The sequence below is a fragment of the Dendropsophus ebraccatus genome, chromosome 5 (genome assembly GCF_027789765.1).
Source record: "Dendropsophus ebraccatus isolate aDenEbr1 chromosome 5, aDenEbr1.pat, whole genome shotgun sequence".
NCBI classification, from domain to species: Eukaryota; Metazoa; Chordata; class Amphibia; order Anura; family Hylidae; genus Dendropsophus; species Dendropsophus ebraccatus.
Window position 1 is genome coordinate 7,074,187 of NC_091458.1, and position 20,678 is coordinate 7,094,864.

The 20,678-nt window shown below is 50.6% G+C and overlaps 1 protein-coding gene across 1 annotated transcript in view; it reads left to right on the plus strand.

Moving 5' to 3' along the window:
- LOC138792213 (NACHT, LRR and PYD domains-containing protein 3-like) overlaps positions 1-20,678 on the plus strand; it is a 46,603-nt gene that overhangs the window by 8,943 nt on the left and 16,982 nt on the right. Inside the window, exons 2-5 of the mRNA XM_069969355.1 lie at positions 5,967-5,999; positions 11,040-11,203; positions 11,840-12,011; positions 13,370-13,435. Of these exons, the coding sequence (XP_069825456.1) occupies positions 5,975-5,999; positions 11,040-11,203; positions 11,840-12,011; positions 13,370-13,435 (427 nt within the window). The 5' untranslated portion in view covers positions 5,967-5,974. The remainder of the gene's footprint in view (positions 1-5,966; positions 6,000-11,039; positions 11,204-11,839; positions 12,012-13,369; positions 13,436-20,678) is intronic.

Sequence of the window (20,678 nt, forward strand, 5' to 3'; positions counted from 1 at the left end):
TTATTAGAAGAAACATTTAGAATTATATGTGCGCTCAGCTGATTGGCTGTTCGGCTCAGCGCACATATAATGAGCCGATCCGCAGTACAGTCACTTCATTGTGCTGCGGACCAGCGAAGAGGACACATCGGGGTGAGTATAGAGCTCTCCCCACCCCCTCCCCAGCACTGCACCCCTCCCAGCAAGGAAGGGGGGTCACTTAACCCCTTCCTTGCTGGGATGGGTGCAGTCTGACATCAGTCTGGCCCCCAAGGGGTTAAGGGGGATACAATACATCCTCCCTTAACCCCTTGGGGGTCAGACTGTAAGCAGCGATCTGTAAAGATGCTGCATACTGTAAGGAGCACAACACCGCTCACAATGATGGGTGTTGTGCTCCTGTTTGTGTGTTTTTTGTGTGTTTCTCCCTTTTTGTTTTTCAGATATCGGTATCCTGGGGATTACGTCGGATTCCATGGACTACGTCGATGACCAGCGGTTGTTTGTTGTATTTTTTTAATAAAATGGTCAATGAGGGGTGTGGGGGTGTTTTTATTTGAATAAAAAAATTTTTTAACTTGTGTCATGTCTTTATTTCTTTACTTTATAGACTTAGTAGTGGAAGCCGTCTAATAGACGGAATCCATTACTAAGTCGGGGCCTAGTGTTAGCCGGTATAAAATGGCTAACACTAACCCCCTATTATTACCCCAGTACCCAATGCCACCAGGGGTACTGGGAAGAGCCGGGTGCCAATTTTGACGCTCCGGGACCACTGGCACCCGGCTCTTCCCAGTACCCCTGGTGGCATTGGGTACTGGGGTAATAATGGGGGGGTTAGTGTTAGCCATTTTATACCGGCTAACACTAGGCCCCAACTTAGTAATGGATTCCGTCTATTAGACGGCTTCCACTACTAAGTCTATAACGTAAAGAAATAAAGACAAGACACAAGTTAAAAAAATTTTTTATTCAAATAAAAACACCCCCACACCCCTCATTGACAATTTTATTAAAAAAAAACAACAAACAACCGCTGGTCATCGACGTAGTCCATGGAATCCGACGTAATCCCCGGATACCGATATCTGAAAAACAAAAAGGGAGAAACACACAAAAAACACACAAACAGGAGCACAACACCCATCATTGTGAGCGGTGTTGTGCTCCTTACAGTATGCAGCATCTTTACAGATCGCTGCTTACAGTCTGACCCCCAAGGGGTTAAGGGAGGATGTATTGCATCCCCCTTAACCCCTTGGGGGCCAGACTGATGTCAGACTGCACCCATCCCAGCAAGGAAGGGGTTAAGTGACCCCCCCTTCCTTGCTGGGAGGGGTGCAGTGCTGGGGAGGGGGTGGGGAGAGCTCTATACTCACCCCGATGTGTCCTCTTCGCTGGTCCGCAGCACAATGAAGTGACTGTACTGCGGACCGGCTCATTATATGTGCGCTGAGCCGATCAGCCAATCAGCTGAGCGCACATATACTTCTAAATGTTTCTTCTAATAATGCTATTGTCATAACATAATTAGAAGAAACATTTGATGTTTTAATTAAAGTAAAGTGATGATTAGTACAGAATGCTCTATTGCCGCATATTAATTAACGGCTTATGGAGCTTCCTGTACTAATTAATATTTAATTAATAAAACACATTTTCGATGAAATAAATTCAGTTTCGTTGTTCAATAATTTAATTCTAACGAATCCATCATTGTGCAATTCAATATACTGTCAAAAAATAAATATATAGATAAATATACATTTATTTATATATCTATTTATTTTAACAGTATATTTAATTGCAAAATGATGGAATCGTTAGAAATAAATTATTGAACAACGAAAGTGTCTTTATTACAAAGAAAATGTGTTTTATTAATTTAATATATTAACTATTAGAGGTATCGGCATTCGGCATCATTGCCGGCTATTTTTGAAGTACTCCGTACGGACCGCCTGTCAATCCACGGCCGCATGTCCAGCCGCAAACAATGGTCTTGTTCATTTTTTACGGGTCCGTTTACGATCGGGCCGTAGATTCATACATAGTGTGCACTGTGCAGCCGTATATCCTATACTTTCCAGCGTACGCATGAACCACCAAAAATACCGCCGCACAATTACAGCCGCAAATACAGCCGCACTGTTACATAGTCTGAACCTAGCCTAAAGCTGCTGACAGAAACATTGTTTATCGGGGAAGGCTGGCGCCCCCTCCAGGCTTGTGCCCCCCTCTATTTCCCTGGGTCCTTCTGATAGGATCTTAAAGCTACTCTGTACCCACAATCTGACCCCCCAAAACTGCTCGTACCTTCAGATAGCGGCTTTTAATCCAAGATCTGTCCTGGGGTCCATTCGGCAGGTGATGCAGCTATTGTCCTGAAAACAACTTTTATGCTTGCATCCCTGTGCCCAACGGGAGTATCTGTGCCCTAACTTTGCACCACCCCTCCATCCCTCCTCCCACCCTCTTCATCATTAAAAATGCCACTGGAACATTTTCCCCTGTCTGAACATTGCACAGGTGCTTAACGATCCAGTCCATGTTCAGTAATTACACAGCTGATGAATAGGAGACAATCTGCCTGGAGCATTCCTAATGATGAGGAGGGCTGGAGGGGTTGTGCCAGCTTAGCCAGCTTAATGCATACACAATCTAAGCCCTGGCCGTTGGGCAGTTTAAAAGTTTTTTCTATGACAATAACTGCATCACCTGCTGAACGGACCCCAGGACAGATCTTGGATTAAAACAGCTATCTGAAGGTACAAGCGCTTTGGGGGGGTCAGATTGTGGGTACAGAGTCGCTCGTCTAGGGATTAAAGCCCCTCCCCCAATAAAAGTTTAAATCACCCCCCTTTCCCATTATATAAATAAAACATAAAAATAAATAAATAAACATATAATATACCGTAGCGTGAGTAATTGTCCGATCTAATAAAATATAACAAGCATCATCGCAAACGGTGAACAGCGTAGACAAAAAGAGTGGAAAAAGTGCCAGGAACAAGCCCTTACATGGCCCTGTAGATAGAAAACTGAAAGTGCTAGAGCTCTTAGAAGGGGGGAGGGAAAAACTAAAAACACAAAAATCTGCACGGTCCACTGGGTCATTCTGGGCTTGGGCCGCAAAGGGTTAATAAACGACGGCTGCAATCTGTGGGTCACAACCATCAGTCCTAACGGTCCATCAGTAAATCCTTCTACAGCCCCAATGGCTATCAGGATTGTCTGATCGCTGTACTACAACTCCCAGCATATCCCGAGGGCTGCAGACTGTCAGTGAATGCTGGGAGCCATAGTGTTTGTGGATGTTTTATGGGAGATCAGAATACATAGTTCTATGCCGGCTCAGCACTAATACCGGATAGAACAAATATATCTTATACAACGCTACCATATTATCACTGTACCCCCAGATCATTACCAAAATCCAGTACACCAAGACCAGTAATACCAGTATACAGGAAATATATATTATCACCTCCACCATTACCACCATAACATTACTATATAACATCCAGTATACCAAGACCAGTAATACCAGTATACACGAAATATATATTATCACTGTACCCCCATATCATTACCAAAATCCAGTACACCAAGACCAGTAATACCAGTATACAGGAAATATATATTATCACCTCCACCATTACCACCATAACATTACTATATAACATCCAGTATACCAAGACCAGTAATACCAGTATACACGAAATATATATTATCACTGTACCCCCATATCATTACCAAAATCCAGTACACCAAGACCAGTAATACCAGTATACAGGAAATATATATTATCACCTCCACCATTACCACCATAACATACTAAAATCCAGTATACCAAGACCAGTAATACCAGTATACATGATATATACAGTATATTATCACCTCCACAATTACCACCATAACATTACTATATAACATCCAGTATACCAAGACCAGTATTACCAGTATACATGATATATACAGTATATTATCACCTCCACCATTACAACCATTACATTACTATATAACATCCAGTATACCAAGACCAGTAATACCAGTATACATGATATATACAGTATATTATTACCTCTACCATTACAACCATTACATTACTATATAACATCCAGTATACCAAGACCAGTATTACCAGTATACATGATATATACAGTATATTATCACCTCCACCATTACAACCATTACATTACTATATAACATCCAGTATACCAAGACCAGTAATACCAGTATACATGATATATACAGTATATTATTACCTCCACCATTACAACCATTACATTACTATATAACATCCAGTATACCAAGACCAGTAATACCAGTATACATGATATATACAGTATATTATTACCTCCACCATTACAACCATTACATTACTATATAACATCCAGTATACCAAGACCAGTAATACCACCAACAAAACCAATTATACAATATAAGAAACAAATATTATTGCCACACCACATAGTGACTAACGCCAGAATACCATTACTAAATAGCATTCACTGTGCAAAGACCAGTTATCCCCGTACACACTGACCCTTATACAGTAGATGTAATTACTTCCAGTGACCGCAGGTGGCGTCTTCTCAGATCAGACTCGCTCACTTTTCCCTTTCTTCTCCATCTGGCCCGTCCATCATGAATGAAGACTGCTCTCATCCACAGAATCTGCCAGTTTAGTCTTCTTGTTCATACAGTATAGTCATCCTCTGTGCCCCCATATAGTAGTTAGGCCCCTTCTGTGCATCCATACAGTAGTTAGGCATCTCTATGCAGGTAGTATACCCCATGCAGTCCTCACTCTATCGGTAATCTTCCAAGTAGGTAGTACCCTCCTGAAGGTTTTCCCCCTGGATTTTAGCCCACATTTTAGGCATCCCCCCAATAGATAGTGTCCCCCACAATCCCATGTAGTAGACACCCGCTGTATGTAATCTCTCTATTAGTCCCCCCCCCCCCCATGTAAGCAGTACCCACCATGTAGTAGGTACTCCCCTGTAGGTAGTCCTCCTGCTAGCCTCCCAATAGGTAGTATTAACCAGGTAGATATCCTGCTGTAGTTAATACCCATGCTAGCCTCCCAGTAGGTAGTATCCCACACGTTGCAGGCATCCTCCTGTAGGTAGTCCCCATGCTAGCCACCCATTAGATAGTATTCCCCATGTAGTAGATATCACTCTAGTTAATATCCCTGCAGTCACTAGATACCCCCCCCCCCCCCAATAGGTAGTATCCATCATGTAGTACATAGCTCTCTGTAGTTAATACTCCTGCTTCCCCTCCAGAAGGCAGCCTAGCCTCCCCCTCAGTAGGTAGTATCCCCATGTAATAGATCTCTCCCTATAGATAATACCCCTGCTAGCCCCCCCCCTCCCCATGTAGTGGGCATCCCCTGTAGGTAGTCCCTGTGCTAGCCCCCCATTAGGTAGTATCCCCCATGTAATAGATCTCTCCCTATAGATAATACCCCTGCTAGCCCTCCCCTCCCCATGTAATTGGCATCCCCTGTAGGTAGTCCCTGTGCTAGCCCCCCATTAGGTAGTATCCCCCATGTAATAGATCTCTCCCTATAGATAATACCCCTGCTAGCCCTCCCCTCCCCATGTAATTGGCATCCCCTGTAGGTAGTCCCTGTGCTAGCCCCCCATTAGGTAGTATCCCCCATGTAATAGATCTCTCCCTATAGATAATACCCCTGCTAGCCCTCCCCTCCCCATGTAATTGGCATCCCCTGTAGGTAGTCCCTGTGCTAGCCCCCCATTAGGTAGTGTCCCCCATGTAGTAGATATCTCCCTATAGATAATACCCCTGCTAGCCCCCAAGCAGTTGTTATCCCCCCAGTAGATAGTATACGCCATATAGTAGGTAGTCTCCCTCCGGTCTTTGGTGGGCCAGTCCGACACTGCCCATACTTCTCAGTATGTAGAGAGAATGTTTTTTCTTCTAAATGTAATACATTTTTCCTCTCTTTCCAGGATCAGTGATGAGTATTATATCCTCCAGCGACGGTAAGGATCCATCCTCCTCCTCTTCCACTTCTGACAATAACCTTATTTCTGTACAGAGGGGCGGTCTTGGCATTTCTGGGGCCCCAAGCGAAGGTATGTCTGGGGCCCCCCCTCGACACGCGTTCCAAAACAATAGACCGCCGTGTGTTGCCCCCAGTAGTATATACCCCTTGTGCGCTACCGCCAGTAATATATACTCCTTGTGTGCTGCCCCCAATAGTATATACCCCTTGTGTCCTGCCCCCAGTAGTATATACCCCTTGTTTGCCTCCCCCAGTAGTATATAGACCCCTGTGTGTTCCCCCAGTTATATATAGTCCCCCGTGTGCTCCCCCAAAAGTATATAGACCTCCTGTGTGCTGCCCCAGTTGTATATAGACCCCCTGTGTGCTGCCCCCAGTTGTATATACCCCCTGTGTGCTCCCCTACTAGTATATAGGCCCCTGTGTGCTCCCTCAGGGGTATTTAGCCCCCTGTGTGCTCCCACACTTGAATATAGACCTCCTGTGTGCTCCCCCACTTGGATATAGACCCCTGTGTGCTCCTCCAGTAGTATATAAACCCCCTGTGTGCCCCACCAGTATTATATAGACTCCTTGTGTGCTGCCCCAGTAGTATACAGACCCCTGTGTGCTCCCCAGTTATATATAGACCACCTGTGTGCCTCACAAGTAGTAAATAGACCCCCTGTATGTTCCCCCAGTAGTATATAGACCCCCTGTGTGCCCCACCAGTAGTATATAGACCCCTGTGTGCTCCCCCAGTAGTATATAGCCCCCCTTTGTGCTCCCCCACTTGGATATAGACCTCCTGTGTGCTCTCCAAGTTGTATATACACCCCATTCTGCTGCCCCAAGTAGTATATAGACCCCCTGTGTGCTGCCCCCAGTAGTATATAGACGCCTCTGTGAAGCTCCACTAGTCTATAGCCCCCCTGTGTGCTCCCCCTGTTATATAGACCCCCTGTGTGCTCCCCCCATTTATATAGACCCCTGATGTGCGCTCCCCCAGTTAAACAGACCCCTGTGTGCTCCCCTCCCATATAGTATATAACACAATAAAACAAACACTTATTATCACCTGGGTCCGGGCGTCTCCTCTTCTCTTCACTCTTGTGGCAGCAGGAAGGGTTTTCCCTGCGATCACAAGAGGCCGCACTCCCCTTGTCCTGGCGCCGATGCTCCAGTGATGTCACTGGAGCGCCGGCACCACAAGAACAAAGCTGCCACTTGTGACCGCAGGGAAAACCTTTCCTGAGGCCACTAGAGTGACTGACAGGAAGGGGGCCAATGTCTCCCGCCCTGTCAGTGCTGCTGCATGTAACTATAAGCGCTCATTACGAGTGCTCATAGTTACAGTTCGGATGGCAGCAGCGAGCACAGCGGCCCTGTCCAGCGGGCTTGAGCACAAGAGCGGGGCGTGGGGGCCCACCTGGATGTTGGGGGCCCCAAGCGATCGCTTGGGGTGCTTGGTGCCAAAGACTGCCACTGTCTGTACATAGTTAATAAATTACACTTAGTTGGATGGGGATCCTATAGGTGAGAGCTATGATTTGTGTCATATGTTTTCTTGGGTTCAGAATCATTTATGCTGGAGTCACACATACTATCTGGTTGGTGTTTGTCCAAAATCAGAAGTGTAACCAACAACCCAGAGATAAAACTATGACGGAATCATTGCCCATTTTCTGTTGTGGACCGGCTCCTTGTATAGACCAGAATACTGATCGCATGCAGCGTCCTGGTGGATACCCTGCAAGGCCTGCGGTCTGTGTTATAGTTCATTGTGCCTTGTTCCTGTTATGTTGTGATTGCATTTGTATCGCTTCTGGCTGTAAGGGGTTAACCCGCACCCTGAATTCCCATACATTTACACAGGGAACATTCTAGAGTGGAGAGGATCCTGTCTTGCTCTTCGCAGAGAGGACATTCAGTAGAGTGTAGAGCAGAGTAAGGAAAGATCACCATCTCCCTTGTTCCATAGTTTGGCCTAAACCCAGGACTGTATGGAGCTGAACAGCTCATCCTGGTGATTCATCCTAGTCCCCTGATGAGGAGAAAGTACTGTACATAATTTACCCCAGGAACCTCCAGGGCTTTATGCTAGGTCTACGATGCAGTGGCTGCCCAGCCAAATTACTTTGTAGTTCCCTGGGAGCCAACAAGTTGCATCATACCCATGAGGGAGAAGAAATCCAGACAAGTTTTAGGCTATGTTCACACTACGTAAAACTACGGCCGTAGTTTTGTGGTGTGTAACATAGCCTTATTTTCAATGGGATCCCAGCCGGAGCGTACACACATCGTATGTGCTCCGGCCGGGATCCCATGCGGCGCCGGAAAAAACTGAGATGTCAGTTTTCTGCGGCCGGAATTCAGGGAATTCCGGCCACAGAGAGACCTGTCAGTTCGCACAGTGAAGCGAGCGGCTCCGGCTTGCTCGCGCCCGCATCAGAGCTCTGCGGCTGGACAGATCATCCGGCCGGTACTTAAGTACCGGCCGCAATGATCCGGGCAGAGACCGGCCGTTCCGTGACCCGCCCGGGGTCACAGAACGGCCGGTCTCTTACAACGTGTGCACATAGCCTCACAGTGCGAGGTTTAGAAGCTTTAACCCCTTAGCGACCCATGACGTATCTGATACGTCATGGAGCCGCGGGGGGTGTTCAGAGCGGGGTCCCGCCGGGACCCCGCTCTGAACGGCGCTGATCCCGGCTGACACGTGCAGCCGAGCAGTGCCTCTGTTAGCCGGCGCGGGTCCCGTTGCCGCGCCGGCTAATTAAGCACTTCAATGCAGCTGTCAAACCTGACAGCTGCATTGAAGTGCTTTATGCACACTATCCCTGGTGTCTAGTGGGTCGGATCTCCTTCTGCCCGTGCCGGGCCTCAGCGTCGGAATGACGCTGATCCCGGCTCGGCAATAGATTGCTATGGCCTGCAGCAGGCCATAGCAATCTATGACCGATCTGATGGATCTTTGCTGTGTATATACACAGCATTGATCTCTATGAGAGATCAGTGCTGTGTATATACAAGTCCCCCAGGGGGGCTTCTAGTCCATGTAAAAAAAAAAGTAAAAAAGTGTTTTTATTAATAAAAAATCCCCTCCCCTAATAAAAGTCCAAATCACCCCCCTTTTCCCATTTTATAAATATAAATTAATAAACAAATAAATAAACATGTTTGCTATCGCCGCGCGCGTAATCGCCCGAACTATTAATTAATCACATTCCTGATCTCGCACGGTAAACGGCGTCAGCGCAAAAAAATTCCAAAGTGCAAAATTGCGCATTTTTGGTCGCATCAAATCCAGAAAAAATGTAATAAAAAACGATCAAAAAGTCGTATATGCGCAATCAAGGTACCGATAGAAAGAACACGTCATGGCGCAAAAAATTACATCTGACACAGCCCCATAGACCAAAGGATAAAAGTGCTATAAGCCGGGGAATGGAGCGATTTTAAGGAACGTATATATATAAGTTATACATGTTATATATCATAGTAATCGTAACGACTTGAGGAACATGCATAACAAGTCAGTTTTACCATAGGACGGACGGCGTAAATGCAAAACTCCCCGAAATCAAAACAAATTCGTTTTTTTTTTCAATTTGACAGCGCAAATGATTTTTTTCCGGTTTCGCAGCATATGTTATGGAAAAATAATGCCGGTCATTGCAAAGTACAATTGGTTTTCGCAAAAAATAAGCGCTCATATACGTCTCTAGGTGAAAAAATGCAAGCGCTATGGACTTTTAAACTTAAAATGGAATAAGCAAAAGCGCAAAAACGAAAATAGGCTTTGACCTTAAGGGGTTAAAAGAAAGGTGTGGCAAAAATAATAATGACAATGCGGGCAGAGGGTGGGGATAACATAATAAAGAACCTATACTTATTGGTCCCCGTGCCCCTGCAGTGCCCATCACCAGGCTCCCGGATGGAAAGTCCTTGGCTTGCACAACCGGGTGTAGCTAGCCTCTCAAGGTTGCCAAGTAGGCTGAGCAGATATTAATGGAGTTTGTCTTCATTCCTTGCACTTTGCTCCGATGCAGAGGTATCGTCCTGACTTTAGTTAGTATTTCCCCCTGGCGTAGACAAGGTAACCCAAGAGGCCGTTACCCCACTTTAGCTGCATAGTCTCTATAACTTCTCTCTCTTAAGAATCAGCATGTGGTATATGGTCCCTGTCAAGGGCCCTGGCATAAGGAAACTTTCTCTCTGTCTTTGCTCTCTTTCAGGACACCAACCACTAGAAGACCAAAAAACCACCCACCACGAACTACTAAACCTTATATAGGGTTGACCTGGACTAACTACCCATTGATAGTACTAGAAAGAGACAAGGGCTCGTGTGTGGTGTGAGGTACCCAGGCTAACCATTGGCTAACACAACAGAACGTATAATACACAGTTAACCCTTTCAATACCTTCAGCTGTGTTACACACCAAGTGGTGAAGTTGCAAAACAGCAGCCTTCAGCCCGGAGTGTGGCAATACCTGACGACCAGTGGTATAAAGACACAGTAGTGGCACACCTGTTCCTGGACACTACATGCACACCTTCTGGGCTGTGTCACAAATACTGACCAACAATTGTACCTGTGAACCCAGCCTCATAGAGAGGGGGTGGGCAGTACTTGTTAGTCAGGTAATCCTCACAATCAAATGTAGTTATGTAACTGTATTGGGTCTAAATGTCCAGCCCTGCACCCTGGCATATGCCAGAATAAAGGTGCAGGTTTTTACACAGACCACCCGGTTTTTGGAAAAATCTGTGCCTTTTCCTCGATGTAAGTCCTGTTTGCCTAATGGCCAGGTAATGGCCTCCTCCCCTGCCTGATTTATCCAGATTTATACCTGTAAACAAGCAGAAATCACATCAGAAATTTACACCTGATGGAGCCGGTAGATGCAGGTCCAGCAGATTTACTGAGAGGTGTTGCCCTCATAGTAAGTTCGGTGGGCTATATGGCGGTGATGCTGTCAGTGTTCTGCACGTTCTAGAAGACGTCATTCTTGTGTCTCCCTCATTTCCTAGATGATGACACCCGGGAGTTTCACCAGGAGATTTGTCAGTATGAAGACCATGTCCTGAGGATGACGTATATATACTTCCACGATGATCTGATGTACATTGTGGAGAACTTGAGCCCTCACTCACTTCTCACAGAGCTCCATGCCCGAAATATCCCTGATGTAGAGGTGAGAGGTCATGACCTGCTGGTGTTATATAAAACAGCTACTTTGGGAAGGATTTTCTCCCCATCTATCGCATATATTTCTCTTCCTCTGACCCCGCACATTATAGAACATAAAAGTAGAGAAGGAAAAAGAGCCGGACTCTTGTATGTGCCGTTATGAGGGTGATGATTGGCGAAACAGGTCAGCAAAATCAGATAGGTCAGACAGGTCAGCAAAATCTATATGCACTTGACAAGTGATCTGGGCGGCATCGGCTATCAGCCGAAGGTCCAGAACCAGTTTTGGATAAAAGTTTTGCCAAGGAGACTTAACGGCGCTTAAGCCCAGCTGCAATATCTAGTATTAGAATTGGTGTAGTGATAACTGACAGACACCGGGAGTGGAGTAAAAAAAGCCTTTATCCACAGATGACGTGTTTCAAAGGTGTACTACCTCCTACCTGAGATCCTTCGGGTTTGAGCCCAATACTAGACACTCCAGCCAGGCTCAAGCGCCGTTGCAATAATTATCTTTTCTTCTCCTTGGCCAGCCTGCACATTATAGGGGGGACGACAGGCGGTAACTGAGGGTGTTACTCCTTTCCTATGGTTTATCTTTGTATAATGTTCCTTATGTCGGATCTTTCTTGTGTTCTAGAAATACCTGAGTCTAGAAGATGATAGAAGAACATTGGCCCGGACGTTACTACAGGATATGTATGACAGAGGAAGAGAAGCTGTGATAGTATTGTGGGACAGTCTATACGTCTTACAGAAGAATCATGACTCTCATGGCTTGGGCGCTGTACTGATGGAACTCTATTATATAGGTAACATTGTGGATGAGACCTTATCATGGATCATGGAATAAGGTCTCCCCACTGGACCTGGAGCTAAATCCGATGGACATGAAAATGTCCAACATATCTGATGACTTTTCTGAACAATGCACTAGAAAAGTGTTATCATGGGGTTATTATGGTTAAGTGGTCGTAGTTGTGAAAGTGGCTGTCAGCCATCTCTCTTAACCTCCCTCCAAACAACCCATATACTCAGCTTGATCCACTATGTATGTGTGTTGTGACCTGGTACAAGTCCCTAAGTCTTATTGCACCTGAGTAAGGTAACTCCCTTGGGTTCACACAAGTGGGATGAGCTATTCACTGCAGTTGGTGTTTTCCCACCCTACTGCAGTGTTTTCCCCTACTGTGTTTGTCTGTAACCGATTCTGTGCACAGCTAAAGTCAAGGGTTAACTGTTATGTGTCACATGTTGCCCTCTTATCCACTTAAAGGTGCAGGTGCTTTTCCCGCTTTTTCTGACCTATCCTCCACTCTTTCTCTCTCTCCACACACACACACACACCACCAATCACAGGAAGGATTAGTTAGCCCCTGAAGAGAGGAGTTAGTTCCCGGTGGGAGGAGTTAGTCAGTCTGTAATCTAGACTCAGTGTGAGAGGACGCAAACAGACTAGTCTCTGAAGAAGCCAAGCCAGGGCCTGGCTTTGGCCAGGTCCTCTTACAGGGAGACGCAACTAAGCAGGAGAGACACAGTTTCTTTCTTATGAACAACAGAACCGCTATGCAGTGCTAGAACACTACAGGGAAGAGAGGCCGCATAGGGAACACCTTGTCCACGCCAGGAAGCTCTCTACAAAGTATAGGGCGCTTATCTTAGGAGTCACAGAAACTGACCCCAGTCGAACAAAGGTACTAAAGCAAGAGAGATTATCACCACATTATGTCACAAAAAAAATACTGTAAATAAAAATAAATAAATCACCCTAAAAGTGAGCGTGTGAATCCACCCATATAGTCACAGCTGGGAGCAGTGTTACTGGTGAGATCCTATCACTTAGTTAATGATGCTTGAGGCTGTATATTTTTATACCCATTTTTTTTTACTGCAATTTTTACAAATTACCAAAACTGACGTCCCCCACAATGTGTAAAAACCCTGAGGGAGTGTTCACACCAATTCCAGTATTGTCTTTAGGATAATTAGTCCTTGTCCTGGTCACTGTATATCCTCATATGTATATTATATGTGATTTTCATATCTGTATTGGGTCTGTATCTTGCCATTGCGGTAAGCTGTTGCATTTTTATGTATATTATATGTGTCCATCCAGCAGTGATGACGTCTATACACCAGAGAATCATTCACATTTGTCATTTCTTCTTAGGTGACGCTCTGGTGGAGCAAATTATACTGGATGAAGACGGACACCAACTTCCCCCAGAACTAAAAAGTAAGTGTACATTGTATAACCTTACTGTATGAATACTCACAGCGTAATGCCCCAATGTGTGTGGACCCGTTGTGTTACATTACCAATATGACTTATGCTGGTGTCACATAGTGGTATTTGTCTCCGTATTTTCCATAGTATTTGCAGCCAAAATCAGAAGTGAAACCTACAGAGAAAATAATGTAATGGTAAAACCCTTCTTGGGTTTGGCTACAAATACTAATGCAAACTACTGAGCCAGATAATTCAGGATACGGAAGCTGGACGTCTCCTGCTAGTCCAGGGCTTCTCAACTATTTCTACTCAGATCTTAGCAGTCAATCAGTGTTGACCAGGGGCGTTGCTAGCGTCTTAAAATGGGCCCTCTGAGTGCTGGTATAAGCGGTTAGCGAACGATCCCAGTGCAGAAGCTTGTAACCCCAATGACCGCTCTATTAGCCCAGCTCTATTGCCATCACTCATGACAACTGTGACTAAGCAGAAACAGGCAGCCACCCTCCCTGGGCTCCTGTCAGGGTCACTGTCATCAGTACTGGTGCACACCACTGCCCAGACAGCTCCCTCACAGCCCCCCCTGTACACACAGCCTCTGGGAGGTCTGCCCTAGCTTCTATCCTCTAGGCCAGTGTTTCCCAACCTTTTCTACCTCAGGGAACTCCTACCAGATAACATTCTACAAAATGCAAAAACCCCATTCAGTGACTCACAGGTGACGTCTTTGATCTGAGATGTTTTCATTCTCTTTCACTTTTCCTCTCCATCTGGCCCAGACCTCCATGATGATTTCTTCCAGCTGCAATTAATCTCTTCAGAACCTGCCAGACAAACATATTAGGCTTCGCACTTTTCCTTCAACTTTCTTCCCTTTTCCCACCTATAGGCTCCCAAACTGTAGAAATGCCACTGCTTGGTGTCAGTGAGTAGGTAGGTAAGTGTGTTGCCCCCCTGTATGTAGGATCCTCTGCTGTGCCCCCATATAGTAATAATATCCAGTGTTGTGCCCCATAGTAATAATGCCTTCTGCTGTTACCCCACATTGTAAAATGTCCCCTACTGTGCACCCTCATATAGTAATAATGCCCTCTGCTGTACACCCCATAGTAATAATGCCCCCTGCTGTGTCCCCTATATAGTAATAATGTCTCCTGCTGTGCCGCCTATATAGTAATAATATGCCTGCTGTGCCTCTATATAGTAATAATGTCTCCTGCTGTGTCCCCTATGTAGTAATGTCTCCTGCTGTGTCCCCATATAGTGGTAATGCCCCCTGTTGTGCCTCCATATAGTAATAATGCCTCCTGCTGTACTCTCCATATAGCAATAATGCTCCATGCTGTACACCCATGTAGTAATAATGCCCCCTGCTGTGCCCGCCATATAGTAGTAATGTCTCCTGCTGTGTCCCCTATATAGTAATAATGTCTCCTGCTGTGCCCCCTATATAGTAATAATATGCCTGCTGTACCCACCATAGCAATAAAGTTCCCCACCTGCCTGCAATCTCCACACACACTACCCCACCTGACCCCCTCCGCACACATTCACTACCCCATCTGAACCCCACCTGACCCCCCCTACACACACACTATCCCATCTGACCCTCATCCCCCCCCCACATACACACCTCACCAGACCCTCTTCACACACACACTCCACCTTCTGACCCCCTTCACAGAAACACTACCCCATCTGACCCCCTCCACACACACACTACCCCATCTGACACCCCCCCCCCCCGGGTTACAATAATTACCAGCGGCAAAGAGGTGCGTCAGGGCAGGAGATCGCCCCCTATAGAACTGCCGGGGGTGACTTCCTGGAACCCGTGTCAGGAGAGAGGCTGTGCAGGAGCGTAGTACCGCTACGTCCGTCCGCGGCGCATGCATCCAATGGACAAGTAACAGGTGACGTCACTGATGCAGTGTCTGAGCGGTACGTGAGGGCGGGCATGGTGCGGGTCAGCATTCATAGGCGCTGGCAGGTGGCATGAGGAGGGACAAAATAACTTTCGGGGCTAGGCAGAATTAATTCAGGGCTTGGGCCCCGAATGATTATGCCTAGTGACGCCACTGGTGTTGACTGACAAATAACATTCAGCACCCATATTACTCCAACCAGATACCACTACACAGTGCACATAATACATCTTCCAATAGCAGCACTATCCTCCGCAGCACTTCTTCTATTACCTTAACACAAAGCACATAATATCTCTAGCAGAAACAAACCAACACTTCAGTGTAGCTAGAAATACCCCTCTACCAGTGGCAAAGCAATACCCCACTGCAGCAGCCTATAGATAGCACTGCCCCCCGCAGCGCCTCTTCCAGTGGCGGTATTCCCTATCATCAGAGCTCTTGCAGCACCGATCCCCTTAGCCCCCTTTTCAGTGTCACCACTAGGCCCCCTCACCTCTCTTTCAGTGTGAGCACAGACCCTAACCACCTTTTCAAGCATCTGTACTGACCCCTCGGCCCCTCCTACAGCATTCCTTGCCCCATGATCTGTTGTAGAGGCAGGGCCTGATTTGCCACTAGGCACCCGTGGTCCGGTCCCGCAGGGAACACCTTTTTTTATTACTTAAAAAAAAAAAAAAAAAAACCTCCGTAGGCACCGGCCCACGGGTGCCTAGTCCGCGGCGGGAGGGGGGGGAGGGGGGGTGACGGAGCGGCCGGGAGAAGGATGGGCAGGCAGGCTGGTTCCCTCCCCCCATGCAGCACCGGGGTCCGGGGCAGGTGTTGAGCTTCCGGCACACACAGTGTGACAGAGGCCGGAAGCTCCCAGCTGCAGCCCCGCGGTCCCGGATCTTGTCTCCTGCTCGGCGGCGCTCACGTGATGTGACGTCATCGCCGAGCAGGAGAGAAGATCCAGGAACGCGGGGCTGCAGCTGTGAGCTTCCGGCCTCTGTCACACTGTGTGTGCCCGCTGTGCCGGAAGCTCAACACCTGCCCCGGACCCCAGTGCTGCATGGGGGGAGGGAACCAGCCTGCCTGCCCATCCTTCTCCCGGCCGCCCGCCCGCCCCGTCACCCCCAGCCCGCCCCGTCACCCCCAGCCTCTCCCCTGCCCCCCCCCCAGCCTCTCCCCTGCCCCCCCTCAGCCTCTCCCCTGCCCCCCCCCAGCCTCTCCCCTGCCCCCCCTCAGCCTCTCCCCTGCCCCCCCCAGCCTCTCCCCTGCCGCCCCCCAGCTTCTCCCCTGCCTCTCCCCCTGCCCCCCCCCCAGCCTATCCCCTTCCCCCCCCCGCCTCTCCACCGCCCCCCCCCCAGCCTCTCCCCCTGCCCCCCAGCCTCTCCCCTGCCCCCCAGCCTCTCCCCCTGCCCCCCAGCCTCTCCCCCTGCCCCCCAGCCTCTCCCCTGCCCCCCCCAGCCTCTCCCCTGCCCCCCCCAGCCTCTCCCCTGCCGCCCCCAGCCTCTCCCCTGCCGCCCCCAGCCTCTCCCCTGCCGCCCCCAGCCTCTCCCCTGCCCCCCTAGCCTCTCCCCTGCCCCCCAGCGTCTTCCCTGCCCCCCAGCGTCTCCCCTGACCCCTCAGCCTCTCCACCTAACCCTCAGCCTCTCCCCCTGCCCCCCAGCCTCTCCCCCTGTCCCCAGCCTCTCCCCTGCCCCGCAGCGTCTCCCCTGACCCCAGCGTCTCCCCTGACCCCTCAGCCTCTCCCCCCTGCATTCTCAGCCTCTCCCCTGACCCCCCAGCCTCTCCCCTGATCCCCCAGCCTCTCCCCTGCCCCCCCAGCCTCTCCCCTAACCCTCAGCCTCTCCCCCTAACCCTCAGCCTCTCCCCTGCCCCACAGCCTCTCCACCTGACCCCAGACTCTCCCCCTGTCCCCCAGACTCTCCCCCTGCCCCCCAGACTCTCCCCCTGCCCCCCCAGCCTCTCCCCTGCCCCCCAGCGTCTCCCCTGATCCCTCAGCCTCTCCACCTAACCCTCAGCCTCTCCCCCTGCCCCCCAGCCTCTCCCCCCTGCATTCTCAGCCTCTCCCTTGCCCCCCAGCCTCTCCCTTGCCCCCCAGCCTCTCCCCCTGCCCCCCAGCCTCTCCCCCTGTCCCCAGCCTCTCCCCCCTGCATTCTCAGCCTCTCCCCCTAACCCTCAGCCTCTCCCCTGCCCCCCAGCGTCTCCCCTGACCCCAGCGTCTCCCCTGACCCCTCAGCCTCTCCCCCCTGCATTCTCAGCCTCTCCCCTGACCCCCCAGCCTCTCCCCTGATCCCCCAGCCTCTCCCCTGCCCCCCCAGCCTCTCCCCTAACCCTAAGCCTCTCCCCCTAACCCTCAGCCTCTCCCCTGCCCCACAGCCTCTCCACCTGACCCCAGACTCTCCCCCTGTCCCCCAGACTCTCCCCCTGCCCCCCAGACTCTCCCCCTGCCCCCCCCAGCCTCTCCCCTGCCCCCCAGCGTCTCCCCTGATCCCTCAGCCTCTCCACCTAACCCTCAGCCTCTCCCCCTGCCCCCCAGCCTCTCCCCCCTGCATTCTCAGCCTCTCCCTTGCCCCCCCAGCCTCTCCCTTGCCCCCCAGCCTCTCCCTTGCCCCCCAGCCTCTCCCCTGCCCCCAGCCTCTCCCCTGCCCCCCCAGCCTCTCCCCTGCCCCCCAGCCTCTCCCCCTAACCCTCAGCCTCTCCCCTGCCCCACAGCCTCTCCACCTAACCCTCAGCCTCTCCCCTGCCCCCAGACTCTCCCCCTGCCCCCCCGCAACTCCCCTGACCCCAGCGTCTCCCCTGCCCCCCCCAACCTCTCCACCTAACCCTCAGCCTCTCCCCTGCCCCCCAGCGTCTCCCCTGACCCCAGCCTAACCCCCTGCATTCTCAGCCTCTCCCCTGACCCCCCAGCCTCTCCCCTGACCCCCAGCCTCTCCCCTGCCCCCCCAGCCTCTCCCCTGCCCCCCCAGCCTCTTCCCCTTCCCCCCAGCCTCTTCCCCTCCCCCCCCCAGCCTCTTCCCCTCCCCCCCCCCAGCCTCTTCCCCTCCCCCCCCAGCCTCTTCCCCTTCCCCCCCCAGCCTCTCCCCTGACCCCAGCCTAACCCCCTGCATTCTCAGCCTCTCCCCTGACCCCCCAGCCTCTCCCCTGACCCCCAGCCTCTCCCCTGCCCCCCCAGCCTCTCCCCTGCCCCCCCAGCCTCTTCCCCTTCCCCCCAGCCTCTTCCCCTCCCCCCCCCCAGCCTCTTCCCCTCCCCCCCCCAGCCTCTTCCCCTCCCCCCCCAGCCTCTTCCCCTTCCCCCCCCAGCCTCTCCCCTGCCCCCCAGCCTCTCCCCCCTGCATTCTCAGCTTCTCCCCTGCCTCCCAGCCTCTCCCCCTGCCCCCAGCCTCTCCCCCTGAATCCCAACTTCTCCACTGCCTCCCTACCGCTCCCCCTGAACCCCAACCTCTCCCCCTGAACCCTAGCTTCTCCCCTGCCACCCTAGCTGCCCCTCCCTGCTGCTCCCCTGCCCCCCAGCTGCTCTCCCTTTCCCCCAGCTGCTCTCCCTGGCTCCCCCAGCTGCTCCCCCTGTCACCCCCAGCTGCTCTCCCTTTCCCCCAGCTGCTCTCCCTGGCTCCCCCAGCTGCTCCCCCTGTCACCCCCAGCTGCCTCCCTTCCCCAGTCACCCCCAGCTGCCTCCCTTCCCCAGTCACCCCCAGCTGCCTCCCTTCCTCAGTCCCCCCCAGCTGCCTCCCTTCCTCAGTCCCCCCCCAGCTGCCTCCCTTCCTCAGTCCCCCCCCCAGCTGCCTCCCTTCCTCAGTCCCCCCCCCAGCTGCCTCCCTTCCCCAGTCACCCCCAGCTGCCTCCCTTCCCCAGTCACCCCCAGCTGCCTCCCTTCCCTAGTCACCCCCAGCTGCCTCCCTTCCCCAGTCACCCTCAGCTGCCTCCCTTCCCCAGTCACCCCCAGCTGCCTCCCTTCCCCAGTCACCCCCAGCTGCCTCCCTTCCCCAGTCACCCCCAGCTGCCCTCCTGCCCCAGTCACCCCCAGCTGCCCTCCTGCCCCAGTCACCCCCAGCTGCCCGCCTGCAGACGAGTTATGGTCAGAGAAGTCTTCATGATGCTGCGCCAGATAGAGAAGAAAGCAGGAAGTGAGCGACAGCAATTCGAGAAGACGTCACCTGTGAGTCATTAGTAACTGCACTATAATTACTTCTATAGTGTGCAGAGCCTGTGTACCATTGGGGTCTCAATGGGTCAGTGTATTGTTTGCGGTAGTGTACTGACACAGCCCTGCGGTCACTACAGTACACTAACCCAAACTTTTAAACTAGGACCCAACTACAAGAGCTGCAGGCACTACAACTCCCAGCATATCCTGAGGGCTGCAGACTGTCAGTAAATGCTGGGAGTTGTAGTGCCTGCAGCTGTTGTAGTTGGGTCCTAGGTGCATTATACACTGGAGGCTTTGTGGGAGATCAGAATACAGAGATCTGTGGGGGCTTAGTGTGTGGAAGTGACCCCAGAACATCACTAATAGGGGATAGAACAAAAACATCTCCCCCTACCCCTATTAGTGCTGTTCTGGGGTCACGTCCCTGCACTGAGCCCCCACAGATCTATGTATTCTGATTTCCCATAACGCCTCCAGGACCCAACTACAACAGCTGCAGGCACTACAACTCCCAGAACAGTCTGCAGCCCTCAGGATATGCTGGGAGTTGTAGTGCCTGCAGCTGCTGTAGTTGGGTCCTAGGTGCATCATACACTGGATGCTTTGTGGCATATCAGAATACATAGATCTGTGGGGGCTCAGTGCAGGGAAGTGACCCCAGAACATCACTAATAAGATATAGGGGGAGATGTTTTTGTTCTATCCCCTATTAGTGCTGTTCTGGGGTCACTTCCCTGCACTGAGCCCCCACAGATCTATGTATTCTTATGTGCCACAAAGCATCCAGTGTATGATGCACCTAGGATCCAACTACAACAGCTGCAGGCACTACAACTCCCAGCATGTACTGACAGTCTGCAGCCCTCAGGATATGCTGGGAGTTGTAGTAAAGTAGTACAATCCTATGATAACTGCGGCTGTAGACAGATGTTTTGCTGGACCTTCAGGGCTGATGGTTGTCACCCACAGATTGCAGCCACCAGGAGACTCTGCACACAGTGATTTATTACAGGGTTGTCCTCTCAGAGACTACAACTCCCAGCATACCCTGAGAGCTGTATAAATGGAGGGTGTTCTGAGATTTGTCACAGATACAGATGAATTCAGGAAAGAAGCGGGTCAGCATGTCGTGTCTCACTGGTTCTATATTGGTGAGCCCCAGGTACCCCAGTCCAACACTGGACAGAACCAGTCC